The 16,397-nt window shown below is 35.7% G+C and overlaps 1 protein-coding gene and 1 pseudogene across 4 annotated transcripts in view; one reads left to right on the top strand and one right to left on the bottom strand.

Moving 5' to 3' along the window:
• Positions 1–16,397, bottom strand: part of EPB41L5 (erythrocyte membrane protein band 4.1 like 5) — a 142,385-nt gene that overhangs the window by 66,843 nt on the left and 59,145 nt on the right. For 3 of the 4 annotated variants that reach the window (XM_047870927.1, XM_047870924.1, XM_047870926.1), the window contains exons 13-16: positions 15,198–15,304; positions 13,378–13,405; positions 6,046–6,088; positions 5,485–5,600 (exon numbers count right to left, since the gene is read on the bottom strand). In XM_047870927.1, the coding sequence (XP_047726883.1) occupies positions 5,485–5,600; positions 6,046–6,088; positions 13,378–13,405; positions 15,198–15,304 (294 nt within the window). Of the gene's footprint in view, positions 1–1,234; positions 2,000–5,484; positions 5,601–6,045; positions 6,089–13,377; positions 13,406–15,197; positions 15,305–16,397 lie in introns of those variants that run through there. The other variant, XM_047870928.1, reaches the window with a different exon arrangement.
• Positions 11,279–11,904, top strand: LOC125172604 (vacuolar ATPase assembly integral membrane protein VMA21-like; annotated as a pseudogene).

The raw sequence follows: 16,397 nt of genomic DNA, 5'->3' as shown, positions 1-16,397 counted from the left end.
TTGTCTCCCTCCCTCCCTCCCTCCCTCCCTCTCTCCCTCTCTGCCCTTTCTCCACTCATGCTCACTCATGCTCTCTCTCTCTCAAAAATAATAAACATTAAAAACAAATTAAAAAAAAAAACTTTTAAAGAAATAGGAGGTTCTTAATCGTAGTCACATCCATGAAATCTTCTCCTGAATGACACAAACCAAAGTTTTGTGCTTAAAATGTTAATTCAAATTCCCTGTTTTAAAGAAAAAAATCACCATCAACAATACCTAACAATTATAATCTGAGCCATGTAAAGTCTAAAACAACTATGAGGAACATACATTAGTGGTCATTTTTAAGCATGTTTTATGATGACAGAATTAGGGAGGGAGCTAGGCTATTTAAGATATGGATCTGTTCCTATTTACAGGTTTACAGGATGTGCTAAAGAATACTTTGAACTTCTGTCTCCTTAAAATGATTGTGATAAACTCACAGGCTGAAACTTGCTTTTATAAATCTCATTCCTAGGTCTTATTTAATTTTGCTTACTTATATTTCCTATTGACAAGTTGTATGCTATTTGCAACCAACAGTCCAATAATAACGCCCTCTGAAACCTTTGTCTTTGTCTAGCAGAGAGAGATAAGACTGACGCTGGAGGTAAATGGATGGTATATGGGTTAGGTTGTTTATAATAAAGCTTCATTATCTTGAAGTATTATGAATTCTCAGACTATAAAATATCTTCAAACTATTATATACATAGTTTTAAGGTTTGGAAATTGTTAAAATTTCTAAAAAACTATAGGAAGGCAAAAGAAATGCTTCTCTTACATCAATTTCCATTACATTAGAAATGTACTTTTTTTCATGTAACCTGCCTCTATGAATTAAATCAAAGAGCTTGGATAATTACATTCAGAGTTCATGAAGGACAAAAAATAGTAATATATCCAATCCATTTGAAAGTGGTATGGTTTTGGCCTTAGAATTTTATTTTAAGGCCAGATTATGAGGCTGCTGCAAACCTGGGAAATCTATCAGATGCATAAGATGAAAAAAGAAGAGAGAAATATGAAAAGACAAAAGTGGATACATTTTCCATTTTGTACAACCATTCAGCAGTAACGTAACAAGATTCAGTTAACCACTGGTTAACTAGTTAATCATACAAAAGTAAACATTCAGATTTCTCTCTCTCTACATGAATCACATCATTAATGTGACTTCTAGACATTTTGGTAAATTAAAATACTTGCGTTTGTTAAAAACTAAAAGTGCTTTTAATTATAAATTACATTAATTACAATTACAGAATCTTAGGCACTTAACTGAAATTAAGGCATGGGTCACTGTAGGCGTATTAAAAATGGTATAGAAAAGTAGTTTTATCAAAGTATCATCAAAGACTGAAACAGGGTGCCTGGATATGTTTCCTTCTCAGTGTACGATTATTTCGTCTGATTCTTTTAACTGCAATCTATTTGGATGGCTTGGGTAGGATGATAATAGACAGCTTTTACACAAACACAGCTTTTACACAAACCTTCTCCTGAGACATCTTCTGAGTGATGCATTAACATGTTAAAATCATGAAAAATCTTTCCAAAATTACAATGATATACATACCCTTTCAACACAAAAGCATTTGTCATTATCACTGATGGCATACAGCTTAACATCATTTCCCTTTCACAGAATTATTCAATTACAACCAACACTACGACTAGTGACTCAATATAATTTCTCCCAAATTGTCCTAATGTGACCAATCCTCTATGTATAAAAAATGTATACCATCAATTTGCATGACAAAGAGTTCCAGTATCTAACAGGCTTAACACTCATATCTCAGTCATGGCTGCCTGGCCAGGAAAATGAACATCATGATGGACTCCTGCATTCTTCACATTGTGCTCATGGACAAAGTCAGTGTAGTTTCTATGTGCAGGCTGGGGTGGGGACAAGGCCCTTGTGTTCCACTGGTTTCCACCACGTTGACAGCAGTCACTGGCAGCAGAGAGCCTGGATGGTTGGGGAGTGGGAGGGGAGCACAGTTAGTCTACAGGAATAGGAGAAAATGAATGTGTAAGAGGTAACAAAGGAGAAAGGCAGTGTGACCAGCATGCACCACTGTTATGAGTAGTTACTGACATCTACTCCATGCAATGACATTCAAGAATAAAGGGAGGGGGGAGGACAGAATCAACAGTTATATGTAGTAGAAAAGCTCAATATGGAAATATGAGTAAGTAATCAGAGTCAGTTAAGTGAATTAAATAGAGGAAATTTCACCGAGAGCAAAACACTCTATCTGTCCCTGATGCTGGTATCAAAATCAAAGGTAGAAATGTTGTTTGAAGTTCTAATGAAAAGGAAAAAAAATATTTATAACTGACTTCACTCAGATATTTAAAAGGACAATCTGGGGTGCCTGGGTGGGTCAGTTAAGCGTCCAACCCTTGATTTCGGCTCAGGTCATGATCTCACAGTTCATGAGAAGGAGTCCCGTGTTTTGCTCCGCACTGACAACGAGGAGCCTGCTTGGGACTCTGTCTCCCTTTCTCTCTGCCCCTTCCCTGGCTCATGCTCACACACTCTCCTCCCCCCCCACCAAATAAATAAATAAACATTTTAAAAAATAATAAAATACAAGGACAGTTCTAAATTACGGATAAAGGCACACATAGAAAAGGGCAACTGTGAGAATTATTCCCCAAATTAAGGGATTTCACAAAACTGAAACTCAGGAAACAAAATTCCACAACTACCTTCAGAGGCCATGTAACTTTACATCAATGTTTCCAATTAACAATGGAGAATTACTATTCCTTCTATAATCAAAGTTCACAGGACCTCAGAATAAAATTCAACAGGTACAGATAATGTGATGAGACTATAAAGCCCCTCCAAGGAACAGTTTAGTAAGTATATTAAGAAACCTTTTATCACACAGTGCTATAGAATAGACCTGCAGAACTATGAGAATGAAGCATGCATACAAGCAGTTCCTGGTTAGAAATAACCAGAGTCCTCCAGTAGAAAGAAAACATTTGTCACGGTTCAGAAGATCAAGGTTTTTCAACACAGCAATAAGGGCAGCACATATTTAAGACAATTACAAAGAAAAAAAAAATCATCCCAATTATAAAAGAGGTCTAAAACTAGACTTTTAAATACAACACTTTTCTAACTCAACTGAAACATGAATCTTTACCTTTCTTTCCTTAGGGAAATTGAAAAGAAATTAGCTAAAAGGATTTTAGAATAAATTTGAACTTTTTTTTTTTTTTTTACAATAAAATCATCTTTTCTTCAACCGATATACAATTTGTTCATCAAATCTATCCCATAAAATTCATGACCCTCAACACACAGACTCTGAAAACTTAGGACATTAAATTAGGTTTATGTTCTCCCCAATATATGCAAGATTTCGCAAATATTATTCGATTTTGTTTTTGTTGTTTATAAATGGTTTAATGGGTTTAAAATACATAAACTGTTTCTCAAAAGGTGATACTCTAAATAATCAAGACTCTAAATATCTACATTACCGATTATCAAATCACTTACTGAAATAATGGTGCCATTTAGAACATACTAGCAAGAGAAAGCTAAAGAACTGAATGTGAAATAGGTTTAGATTAAAATGGTTAAAATTTATCTACCTGATTATAGTCTATTATTCTGCCCAATTGTTCAAATCTAGGGAGCATTTCCAAATTTTATTAACTTATCACTTTCTAAAGGAGGACTGTTTTATATTCACTTAAAAGCATTAAAAACAAGCAAAGCATGCAGAAACAAAAAGTGAAATAGAAAATGCACTTTAAATTCAGGCTGGGGAATCCATTAGCTCCAAAACAGATCAGTTGTGTATTCAGTTCCACGCCACTGCTGACATACACTGAGACTCATTAGGTTTTCAGGATCATCATTTTACTCCATTTCAGCAAAGGAGGTCTCAGCACAAGTAAATGAAGGAAGGACATATAGCTCCAAATTTTTCATTTCCCTTGAAATTCAATACTCTCAGATTCAGTATTGTCTATTTCTAAAGGTTGTATCAAAGGAACTTAGGGCCTAATGAATCAAATTAAACAGATTTAAATATGTGCCCATGAAAATCAGAAAACTCAATAAAGATTTAGTGTCATAATATAGTATGAAAAAAAAAAACACCAGAAAACAAAAAAACCAGACTCTCATTCCATATTAGTATAAAAGGTAAGCATGTATTAAGGCAGTTCTTTTATAGTTGAAGTCTCAGTACTGGTTTCCTTGCCAACAGACTTGGTGTTAATATCAAGGCAATAAAACATAGCTGCTTACTGGAGCTGTGTGTTCAGTAAGAAACTGAAGAACTGTTTCTAATGGCTTAAAAAAATAAAGACTAAAATCTGATATTTAGAAGCCTCACTGTTTATACTTGAAGTGTGTGTCCACATGCACACACATACACAAAGTTCTCCTACCACACTCTCAGGTAAAAGGAAAAGGGGGGGGGGGAAGGGGGGGGGAAATCCCTCAATCTCAGAAAGTAATCAAATTATTTGGAACTGAGGTAAAAATATGCCCAACCATGAAGAGCAAAGCACCTTGCAAGTTAGTTAAGCCAAAATAACAGTGAAAAACAATTACATAGCAAAGACTGAAAATAATCACCAACCACTGTTGACCCACCACCATGAAGGAAGAACTGGTTGCACAGAAAGCTGACCAAAACCTTGAGATCACCACAGAAACTCATTAGATTTCAGGTATAAATAAACTAAGAGCAAGAGAAAAAAAGAGAAAAATCCTATAAATTATCAAGGTTCATTTCACAGACATACAACTTGAACAGATGATGCAACCAACATGACCACTTAATCAAATAATTCCCTACGAACCCTCCAAGCCACATATATTTATTTGGGAAATAACGAGCCCTACTGATTACAGTCCAATAAGCCACAAAGTATTCATATTTGTGTATGAATCTAAAAAAAGACCCTGGAAATCTAAGCAAATGAAAGATCTTCTCTGTCATCAGATTCTCTCTCCAATCCCCAAAATGGAGTATTTCATGCTTTATCAGATTAGAATCATGTTTCCCTTTTGGCTTTATCTTCAGTCTCTAATGAAAAAACTCATCCAAAACAGTAGCGTTATGTTGTGTGGAATAACACATAGCAAACACATTTTCTTTATGGATCCGGAAAAGGTTCTACTGGACTAGCACTGAAGTCGTTTCAAACAGAGAACCAGCCATCAGTCTCCCAATCATACTAACCAAAATAAGGAGAGCTGACCAATGTTTTTCAATTAAATAACTGCATTGCATTCTTCACTTATATCCCTTGTTTTCCCAATTCCATTCTGACTGTTCAATAATATGTTTCTGTTCAGCTTACAAATATGAATAATTTGCTTTCAATCATTTAACGTGTTCTAAGATTATGGGTTGGGAATTTAGAATACATTAAGCAAGTAACATTTTATTCTGGTTTAAGGAGTTAACAAACCATTTCCTGTCATGCTGGTCTGTTCCAGGATTCCTTGGAAGATTCTCTATCTCTGCCAGCACAGGACCAGAGGGAACAGAAGGAACCACAGGTAGAGTAGATTTCACAGCCCAAGCCTTTGGACAGAAATTATAAAAATCATCTATTTTACTTACATAAAAGACTTCGTCACCTATAAACGGAACATTAGAATGGAATACTATCTACATATTGAACAAATAAAGTATAAACAAATGCTTGAATGTTATAGACTACCTTAGAGATAACAATAATCTATCTAAAAGATCTATCTCTAAAAGAGATAAATAGTAATCTATCAGTGTCTTATTCATTTTATAGGATTTACAGGAACAGAAAATGTTCTATAGGATACCTGTCCCATTTATAACATCATAGATAATAAAATAACAGAGGGTTTCATTTTTGAGCCACTTTACAAATAAGAAAAACACACAAAACTTTCCTGAAGTTATACCACTATGAAAATTCAATTAATAATACCAGTATATGTCATAATTAACTACAGTGTTCTAGTGCTTTAGAAGCTTAAGATGATCTTACCTGTTGGGAGCCATTACTCTGAGTTGAAGCATTATTGTGAACACTGCAATGGGGAAAAACATCTATTAAAAAACCATATATAAAATTCTAGGGCTTCACACTGTAAGATAACACATACACTAATGAAAGTAGCTTTATTTTTAAAGACATTGTTTTGTTGCAAATAAAGAAAAAATTACTGTTGGTTCCAAAACTAAGAATGTAAGATGCTCAGAAAACATTTGCTTTCGTAGACAAACACTTGTTTTTCTATGATCTGCTCATTTGAGATTTGTATATACCTGTATTTTAACTGTGCTTTAAATGTGTAGTTCACTATTAATCTTATTCATTGGACAGGATCTGTCAAAGATAGCAAAATGAAGAGCAGCACAAATGATTCCTTAAATTCAAGGCATTAAGCACAAATATCCACATAAGCTTATCTGTGCCACTTCTTTTGTATATTCACACCCTCTCACAAGATCTTCCAGTGTCATCAACAGCTCAGCATTTTATAACCCAAAAGACCTTAGTACAAACTTAAAATTAGAAACCTTTCTGTATACTTTCTGCTCCAAATAACTTATAAATGTGTCTTTAAATTTTTAGCTTAGGCTGTACTCATTTCCCTGCTCCATCCCTTCCCCCCCAAAAGCACTTAAAAACCCCAATCTTGGGGTGCCTGGGTGGCTCAGCTGGTTAAGCGAGCAACTTTGGCTCAGGTCATGATCTCACAGTTCGTGAGATCAAGCCCTGCATCAGGCTCTGTGCTGACAGCTCAGAGCCTGGAGCCTGCTTTAGATTCTGTGTCTCCATCTCTCTCTGCCCCTCCCCTGCTTGTCTGTCTCAAAAATAAACAAACATTAAAAAATAATAATAATAAAAAAATAAAAACTCCAATCTATAACAAAATAAAAACAAACCTCAGAGCAACTTAAAAAAAATTCAATAAAATAACTCAAAAATGACATATTATCACAACAAAACAAGGGAAAAAAAAAGAGTTTACTAACTTCACACTTTCTAACATCTAGCATAAGCATACTTGCATCCTGAGGTAAATAATTCAACTAAGGCAACTGAAAAATATATTCAAAATAATGTATGTATGTACGTATGTATGTATGTGTATACATATATATACACACACATATATATGTGTATGTGTGTGTATATATATTTACATACATACATGTGTGTATGTGTATATGTATATGTTTACATACAACTATATGCATAAAATTCCTTGAAAGTGAGAAAATAATTTACAGATTTAACAAGAACACTATGTCCCAGGAAAATGAGATAGAGAGTTAAATGCATTCAACCAATTATTATTAAAATACTGACTTTCAAGGATAAGGAAAGAATACTTAAGGTACCCCAAGAAAATTAAAAGGAAATCACTGCAGTATCTGGCTGGCATAGACTTCTCCATGGCAATACTCAGTATCATACCCAGCCACAATGTCATTCTAGTAAAAGGAAACACGCAAAGCTTCTCAAACCCAACTCTTAATACAATATCTAACAGCCTTTCTTAAAGGGGTGAGAAGAAAACAAAAACTACCTGATGAAAGGCAACAAATTAAGAAAAGATCTCAAGAATGAAGAGCCCTTGCTAAAAGACTAGGTAATGAAAAGTGAACCCATTTTATAGCTTATCATTTTAGTACCTACATCTCTATTACAAGTTGAGTCACTAGAACTTCCACTAGCATTGACTGGGTTCAAATTCAAGCCATGCCACTACCACTAGCTAGTTCTGCTCTCTAAACTTAAGGTTCTTCATCTGCGTGAAACTGTTACAGGAGGATTAAATGCATTAATATTAGCAAAACACAAATAAAACTGACGAAAAAAAGCTTTAAAAAAAATACTAGTTAGTGTGTAACTGTTGTCAAGACAATCGTAAAGTATATACTTGTCAGGTACGATTTCTTTTGACTAATGCTACTGTTCCCAGAACACATTATGCTGGTTTAAGTAACCATAATCCCAAATATTATGAAATCTCATCCAACCTGCTTGGCTGGATGATCCCCTTGGTTACTCTTTGAAGCTTTTTCTCTAACTGAGAGTAACTCCAGCAGGTGATGAATAAAGATGAATAATAACATTAAAAAAAGTACTTATAATAAGTGATCTTAACTGGATCATAGTTCCTGGTTTCTAAAAATTTGAAATGTAGAAAGCACTATTTTCTCATAATTACATTCTTTCACTTCCACTAATATAAAAGTGAAACACTTCTCATTACTGACCTTATCCCAGTTTCCCCTTTCAAAGAACACCTACAATAACTGACCCCTTTTGCTCCTATACTCTGTATTCATCATTTCCTCCACCATTTTTTCTTTTCTTTTCTTTTCCATCTTCAAGATTCTGTCTGCTAAACCTGTACAAAAAGTACCAATCACTGTAATGTGGACTATCCTTTAAAATGTCACCTCTTCTTAGGATACTCTATATTAGTCAAGGCTCATGGGGAATAGTTTGGAGATAAAATAGTACAAGGAAAACGACTGACATCAGCCAATTTAAAAACCTGTTACTCAAATAGGCACAGTACAAGGTCAAGAAGCTTTTTAGGTCAAATAGCTATGCTTTTTCAAACAGTCCTGTTTTCCATGGTTCACTGGAGCAAAACCGTTCATGCAAACAGAACTACAAGGGCAAGAATGAAAGGGTATTCATGCCAGTCCAAACTCAGGTCCTCTCAAGCAGTGTTATGTAGACTGGTAAATAACCTTCAGGAGAGCTGGGTCCCCCTCTACATTTAATTTCTAAAAGCTTATTACAAAAAATAATAAAAATAAAATATCATTATTTAAGTATCTCATTTCTGGTGCAGTTTCCAGAGCCAAAAGCATTATTCAAGGAAAGAAAAGAAAATTTTGTCATTAAAAGTTAAATTAATCTAAATTCTAGGAAAGAGATTATAAAGCTATACTCAAGTTTTGGGTCAGAAACGTGTATTTCAAAAAATTTTTAAAGAAGGATAAATTCTTGCAAATAAAAACCTTATTTCAACTACATATTATTGCTTGAATACTTTTACATTTCTGCTAAATTCACTAGGTTGTCATCTTTATTTTAAGCTCTAATATGCTGTACTAGCCTCTTTTTCAGGTTAAATAAGACATGATTCATTAAACAAAAAACAAATAAAATAGTTTAAAAAGTATAGAATGCCTCTAAAATTGCTCCATCATCTTTCTTAAAAGCATAGCTTATAAATAACTACAATGAAAATAAAAGTACAACTCATGAAAAGCAGAAAATTGTTTTTTCCCTAATTAAAAATTCACAATAGAGAAAATCACTTACTTCCTCCTTACTCTATTCATTTATTTATATTTAACAACCTACTGACAGCTAAAGAAACATCAGAAGAATCCTTATCCAAGAAGCAGAGTATTGTTTTTTTCAACGTTTATTTATTTTTGGGACAGAGAGAGACAGAGCATGAACGGGGGAGGGGCAGAGAGAGAGGGAGACACAGAATCGGAAGCAGGCTCCAGGCTCTGAGCCATCAGCCCAGAGCCTGACGCGGGGCTCGAACTCACGGACCGCAAGATCGTGACCTGGCTGAAGTCGGACGCTTAACCGACTGCGCCACCCAGGCGCCCCAGAAGCAGAGTATTTTTATGGTGAATCACTAATCAGCCTGACTCTAATGGCTTTCTAAGTGTGGAAGGAAGGGGAAAAACTGAATAGGACATCTCAAGGAGAGGCTGGCCATACTCAGCACCCCACAACAAATAATTTCTACTTCTGAAGTAGCTCTAGTCACACATCTGCCATATAAAAGTAGACAAGTTCAAAAGAGTTAATTAGATTTACAAGTACATCCTGAATCTGAGACACTCCAAGAGACTGGCACATAATAATAGTTGAAAAGCATTATGTGAAACTATACACTGTAATATACACTATTAAAATTGAGTCATCAAAAGTAGGACTTCTAGAATGGTGGTTTGAGGACCCTTCCCGCCTGTGAAACAAACATTTTAGCTGGTGAAAATTATTAAAAAACAATCATTAAAAAGCATACATCAGTGAATAACCTTTTATTCAAGGAAATCTACTTAATCTCAGAGCTGAGTCTGGCATTTGAGCCACAATTTGCTCCCCTTCCCCATTCCCCCAAGTTCAATGTGGTGGAAGCTTTACTTCACGTGAGTGCAGCCAAGAAGACAGAGCTCTCTCCAGGCAATCCAGACTTTAAATCAGCTATTTTAAAGATGTTCAAGAATGAAAAAACCAAATCTAAAGAAGTAAGTTGGGAACACTGTCTCCATAAAAAGAAAATATCACTTAGGGCATCTGAGTGGCTCAGTCGGTTAAGTGTCTGACTTTGGCTCAGGTTATGATCTCATGGTTCATGAGTTCGAGCCCATATCGGGCTGCTGTCAGCACAGAGCCTGCTACAGATCCTCTGTCCTTCTCTCTCTGGCCCTACCCCACTCACATGTGCATGCTGTCTCTCTCTCAAAAATAAATACACCTTTAAAAAAAAAATGAAAGTATTTCAAAGTGTATAAAAAAAGATAATACCATTAAACAGAGAATTTACACATAAGAATCAAACAGAAATTCTTGAGTTGAAATGTACAAGAACTGAAATTTAAAAATTCACTGAAAGACACAACACCAGGTTTGAGCAGGTTGAAGAATCAATGACTTGAAGACAGGTCAACTGAGATGATCTAGTCTGAGTAACAGAAAGAAAAAGAATGAAGAAAAATGAACAGAGACTCCAGTACCTGTGGGACACCATCAAATGTAGCAACGTGCATGTGATGGGAGTCCCAGAAGAAGAGGAAAGGAACAAAAAGATAATCTGAAGACATAATCACTGAGAACTTCCCAAATTTGATAAAAATAATATACCAGGGGAAAGCAACCAGAAGAGGGGTCCCTGGGTGGCTCAGTTGGTTGAGCTTCCAATTCTTGATTTTGGCTCAGGTCATGATCTCATGATCATAGGACTGAGCCCCACAACAGGCTCCATGCTGGTTGTGAAGCCTGCTTAAGAGTCTCTCTCCCTAACCCTCTGACCCTCTCCCACTCATACACACATGCACTCTCTCTCTCCCTCAAAAAATAATAAAAAATAAAGTCAGACATTTAAAAAACAAAAAGAAAAAAAGAGAGAGAAAAGCAACCAGAAGAGAACTGGACTGTCAATACTTGTATCAAACTTCAAAACAAAAATTTACTAAAGGGCACATCCAGCGTGGCATGCTTTTGTGGGCCTTCAATCAAGCAGACCCAGTGCGATCGCTGAGCCCCGCTGCCTCCGATCACCTGCTGTAGACTTGGCTGCACCATGGAGCACCTTGACAAAGCAGCGCTAAATGCACTACAGCCGCCCGACTTCAGAAATTAAAGTTCAGGGGTGTCTGGGTGGCACAGTTGGTTAAGTGACTGACTTCAGCTCAGGTCATGATCTCATGGTCCATGAATTTGAGCCCTGCGTCAGGCTCTGTGCTGACAGCTCAGAGCCTGGAGCCTGCTTCAGATTCTGTGTCTCCCTCTCTCTCTCTGTTCCTCCCCTGCTTGTGCTCTATCTCTGTTTCTCAAAAATAAATAAATGTTAAGAAAAAAGAAAAAAGAAAAAAATGAAAGTTCATTAGCATCTACTCTGAAGACACTCCTGTTCTTCACAGCTTTAATGATGACTGTACCTCGTGGGTTGTATTTCACGACTAAATCTTATGCTTTTGAAGGCGCCTTTGGGATGTCCAATAAGGACAGCTATTTTTATGTTGCTATTGTTCCGGTGGTCATCATCCATGTGGTGTTGGTCCTTTTGTTTATGTGGCCTGGAATGAAGGCTCACGACAGTGGCGTGAAGACAAACAGGATTAAATCGAATATCACCTTTTGATAGCATTAAATTGATTTTTTAAAATGGTTAATGCGCCTGGGATATTGATGATTTCAATAAAGTTGAGGCCATGTTAAAATCAATAATAATAATTTTAAAAAATAAACAAAAAAATTACTAGAGAAAAAGAGTGACAGTTTATAATAAGAGAGTCAAACAATTATAAATATATATGCACTTAACAAAAGACCCAAACTGAAAGAATTGGAAGAGAGAAATACACAACTAAGCAACAGTAATTGGAGGTTTCACAACCTTACTCTTAATAATGGATAGAATTAGGAAAAAGGTCAACAATGAAATAGAAGTCCTGAGCAGTATTATACCAAGTACACCTAACAGACATTTACAGAACATAACATTCAATAACGGCAGAATATCCATTCTTCTCAAGTGCATATAGACCATTTTCTGGAATAAGCTATATGCTAAACCATAAAACAAGTTTCTTTATAAGGATCAACATCATACAAAGTATGTTCTCTAACCATGTGGAATAAAAGCACACACACAAAAAAATAAGAGAGGAATAGTTAAGATATTCACAAATATGTGGAAATCAAGGAACTCATTCCCAAATAATCAACGGGTCAAAGAAGAAATCATGAGAAACAGGAAAATAATTTGGGATAAATGAAAATACAATATACCAAACTTACAGAATGTGATTAAAGCAGCGCTTGGAAGAAAATCTATAACAATAAATGTTATGTTAAAAAAGAATAAAGACCTCAAATAACCTAATTTCGCACCTTAAGACACTAGAAAAAGAAAAGCAAACTAAACCTAAAGCAAGCATAAGAAATGAAACAATATAGCAGAGAGAAAATCGATAAACTTGAAAAATGAGTAAGAATCAATGAAACCAAAAGCTGGTTCTTTGAAACAGCCTACAAAATGGACAAACTTTTACCTAAACTAACCAAGGTGGGGGGGATGGGGAAGGGACCCTCAAATTACTAAAATTAGAAATGAATGAGGAGGGGTGCCTGGGTGGCTCAGTCAGTTGAGAGTCTGACTCTTAATTTTGGCTCAGGTCATGATCTTATGGTTCGAGGGTTCAAGCCCCGCATTGCACTGACGGCAAAATGTTAGTGAGCCAAATCCAGCAATATGTAATATAAAGAATTATACAAATAAAACTTTGTTCTTTGAGCTCCCTGTGTGCAAGAATCCTAATTTATTCATCTTTATATCCTCAGTCACAAGCCAATAACAAATGTAGGTCATTCTCATTATAAATAGTATATCCACCCCCCAACCCAGTCTTTATTTCTAAACTGCTTTATTTTTCTTTGTCAATTTTATCTGGCATTACATCTGTCCCCTGCTATATTCCCAATGCTAAGGAACAACTTAATACGTTGACAGGTCTTCAACAAGTATTTGTTTCATTAATGACAGCAACTACATGAATTCTAAAACATGTTCCTAAGTTGTAAGACACTACTCACCTGAATTCTTCAGGTTTTGCTGTACTTGCTGACATGGGGAAAAAAAGAAAAAGAAAAGAAAACATCCCATTAGTTTCCTCTTATATGGTAAGCTGCTTCACTATTCATAAAAGTAAATCTGGACTGGTTGTTTTAGGTTTGTTTATTTATTTTGAAAGAGAGAGAGGGAGTAAGCAGGAGCGGAGCAGAAAGAGAACAAGAAAGACAATCCCTAGCAGGCTCCCCGCCATCAGTGTGGAGCCCAACTCAGGGCCTGAACCCATGAACTGTGAGATCATGACCCGAGCTGAAACCAAGAGTCAGATGCTTAATCACACAGGCACCCAGGACTGTTTTTTCAAGCCATGTCTCCCAACTATAGATTTAAAAACCTTCCTTTAACAAAATGTTCTAGGATTCACATCACTAAAATCAATAGTGACAATTATTTCCATTTTAAAAATAAAGCAATAAAATAAATACCATCTTCTTTTAAAACAGAACCACCTGCAAGCCTCTTAGAGTGAGTTATGTGACAACAAAATAGAACATGAGAGGTAACTCAGGGTTTTAAACCATCACAAACTAAAATGGTCTCATTAACAGCTATATATTATTTGATTTATAGCCACAAAACTTATGAGTATAAATCAGTTTTTTAAGTCAAACATCAGATCATGTTACTGGACAACTGGGATGACCCTAACATCAGATATGCTTAAAATTCAATCTGTATTTTGACACAAACTCAGATTCAAAACCAAACACAGTTTTAGTTTAAAATCAAGCTTTTTATTACATGAATGTACAATAAATTTAAACACTATTTAACAGAATCTTATTATAATGTTATACGAAATAACATTTTTTAAGTTTATTTTGAGAGCGAGAGAGAGGGAGCACATGCACGTGCATGTGCACGAGTGGGGGAGGGGCTGAGAGAAAAGAAGAGAGAATCTCAAGCAGGTTCTGCACTGCTGGTCCAGAGCTGGACTTGGGGATCAAACCCACAAACATGAGATCATGACTGAGCTGAAATCAAAGAGTTGGACGCTCAATCAACTGAGCCACCCAGATGCCCCTTGGCATAATTTTTACTTAAAATGTATTCATCGTAAACCAGTGGTTTTTTTTAAAGTTCCTAAAGACATTTGAGAGATTTTTTTTTTTTTTTTTAAGTAAACTCCACACCCAGCATCGAGCCCAACTCAGGCTTGAACACAAGACTCAGATCAAGACCTGAACTGAGACCAAGAGTCAGATGCTTGGGGTGCCTGGTTATATCTCAGTCAGTTAAGCATCTGACTCTTGATTTCAGCTCAGGTCATGATCTCAGGGTTTGTGAGATCGAGCCCAGCGTCGAGCCCAGCATCAGGCTGTGCGCTGACAGCACAGAGCTGGCCTGGGATTCTCACCCCCTCTCTCTGTCCTTCCCTTGTATGTGTGCTCTCTCTCAAAATAAATAAACAAACAAACAAAAAGATGCTAACTGACTGAGCCACCAGGCGCCCTGAGAGATTATTACGAATGCAAAAATCAGGAAGTCAAAAAGGGAAGGGAAGGTGTTAATCTACAGAACTAAAATAGCACAAACAAAAACTGAACACAAATTCAAAATAGTGTCTGAACTGGGATTAACACAAAGTTTAACCTCAGCAACAACATAAGCAATTTTTCCATTTTCTTATATTGATTCTGTCATAACCAAAGTTAATTAACAAGGGCACTTTAGTTGACTGGAATAAGCTTAAGGTTCAGATAACTTCCCTTCAAGTAAACAATACCAGCACACAACGGACTGTCAAGGAAGAACTGTCCTTTGAAACAGGACTGCATCTCACCTTTCATTTGTAGAGTTCGTCGAGAATATCGTTTGCTGGGTCTTCTTTCAAAGGATGTTGACCTTCTTGCTTTATTGGTTTTTGTGGTCTGATACTCCGTTTTCCCACTAAAATAAATGAGGCATATTAACAAGAATAAGAGAATTTGAGGCCTACAGTAATCAGATACACATGAGAAAAAGTCTATATTAAGACTGTCCTTAAAAGAACCCGCCTGAGCTTCATCCTGAAGGAACTACTACGAACAGGCTTGATGTCTGTCTTTACCACATCATTCTTCTACTCTTTAGGCTTGTGCGAAATATGCAACGTACAAATTATATTGTTTTTTTTCTTAAACATGCATATAACTAAGAATATACTGAGTAAGTTTGGAATATCTGTACTCTTATGCAACTCTTTTCCCCTCCTTATTCATTTACCTCATGCAAAATATGCAATTAACTCAAGATTTTCTGTTATTTATTCTAATTGTGATACATTTTTCAGATAATTTTCCAGAAATATTTAAAACTATTTTCCCATTCTCTTTGATTTGCATTTAAATTCTGTTAAGAAAATGCCTCCTCACTTTTAATATAGGTAGAATAGAGCTCTACTTACATGAATCCCACCCACACAATCAACTATCAACAATATGGAATAGTATCCATTCCTACTTTAAATCACAGTGACTCTCATGAAATGCCAAAAACTCCCAATGATCTACTCTCAGGTAAACCAAAACATTTCTAATTTATGACCAACACACAAGGAGTCTATAAAAATAACTTCATTTTTATAAAGGACCAGAAATGTTACTCAGATGCATTTCCCACTCAGCGCACAATACCTTTTTCTATATGGTATTCAGCTAATGGATGGAGACTCTTTAAAAACTCTTATTATATGAATTTAAATGGACATTAATATATAAAGTAAATGTCAAGAGGGATACAGAATCCATTATATCATTTCAATGTTTTATTGGCTATTCAAGAAACTACAACCACACTGTCAGCGTGGAGCCTGCTTGGGATTCTGTCTCTCCCTGTTTGCTCTCTGTAACTCTCAAAATAAATAAAAATAAACTTTAAGAAAAATGAAATTACAACCAATAACAATACTACTTTGTCTTTTAATCTGGCCAGTGGAAAACATTGGAAACCACTTTGTTTCTATGCCTTGGTTTCTACATCTGTAAAATGAGAGGTCAGCCCA

The sequence above is a fragment of the Prionailurus viverrinus genome, chromosome C1 (genome assembly GCF_022837055.1).
Source record: "Prionailurus viverrinus isolate Anna chromosome C1, UM_Priviv_1.0, whole genome shotgun sequence".
Taxonomy (NCBI): Eukaryota; Metazoa; Chordata; class Mammalia; order Carnivora; family Felidae; genus Prionailurus; species Prionailurus viverrinus.
Note: the sequence above shows the minus strand (reverse complement) of the source record. Positions and strands in the feature narration are given on the sequence as shown.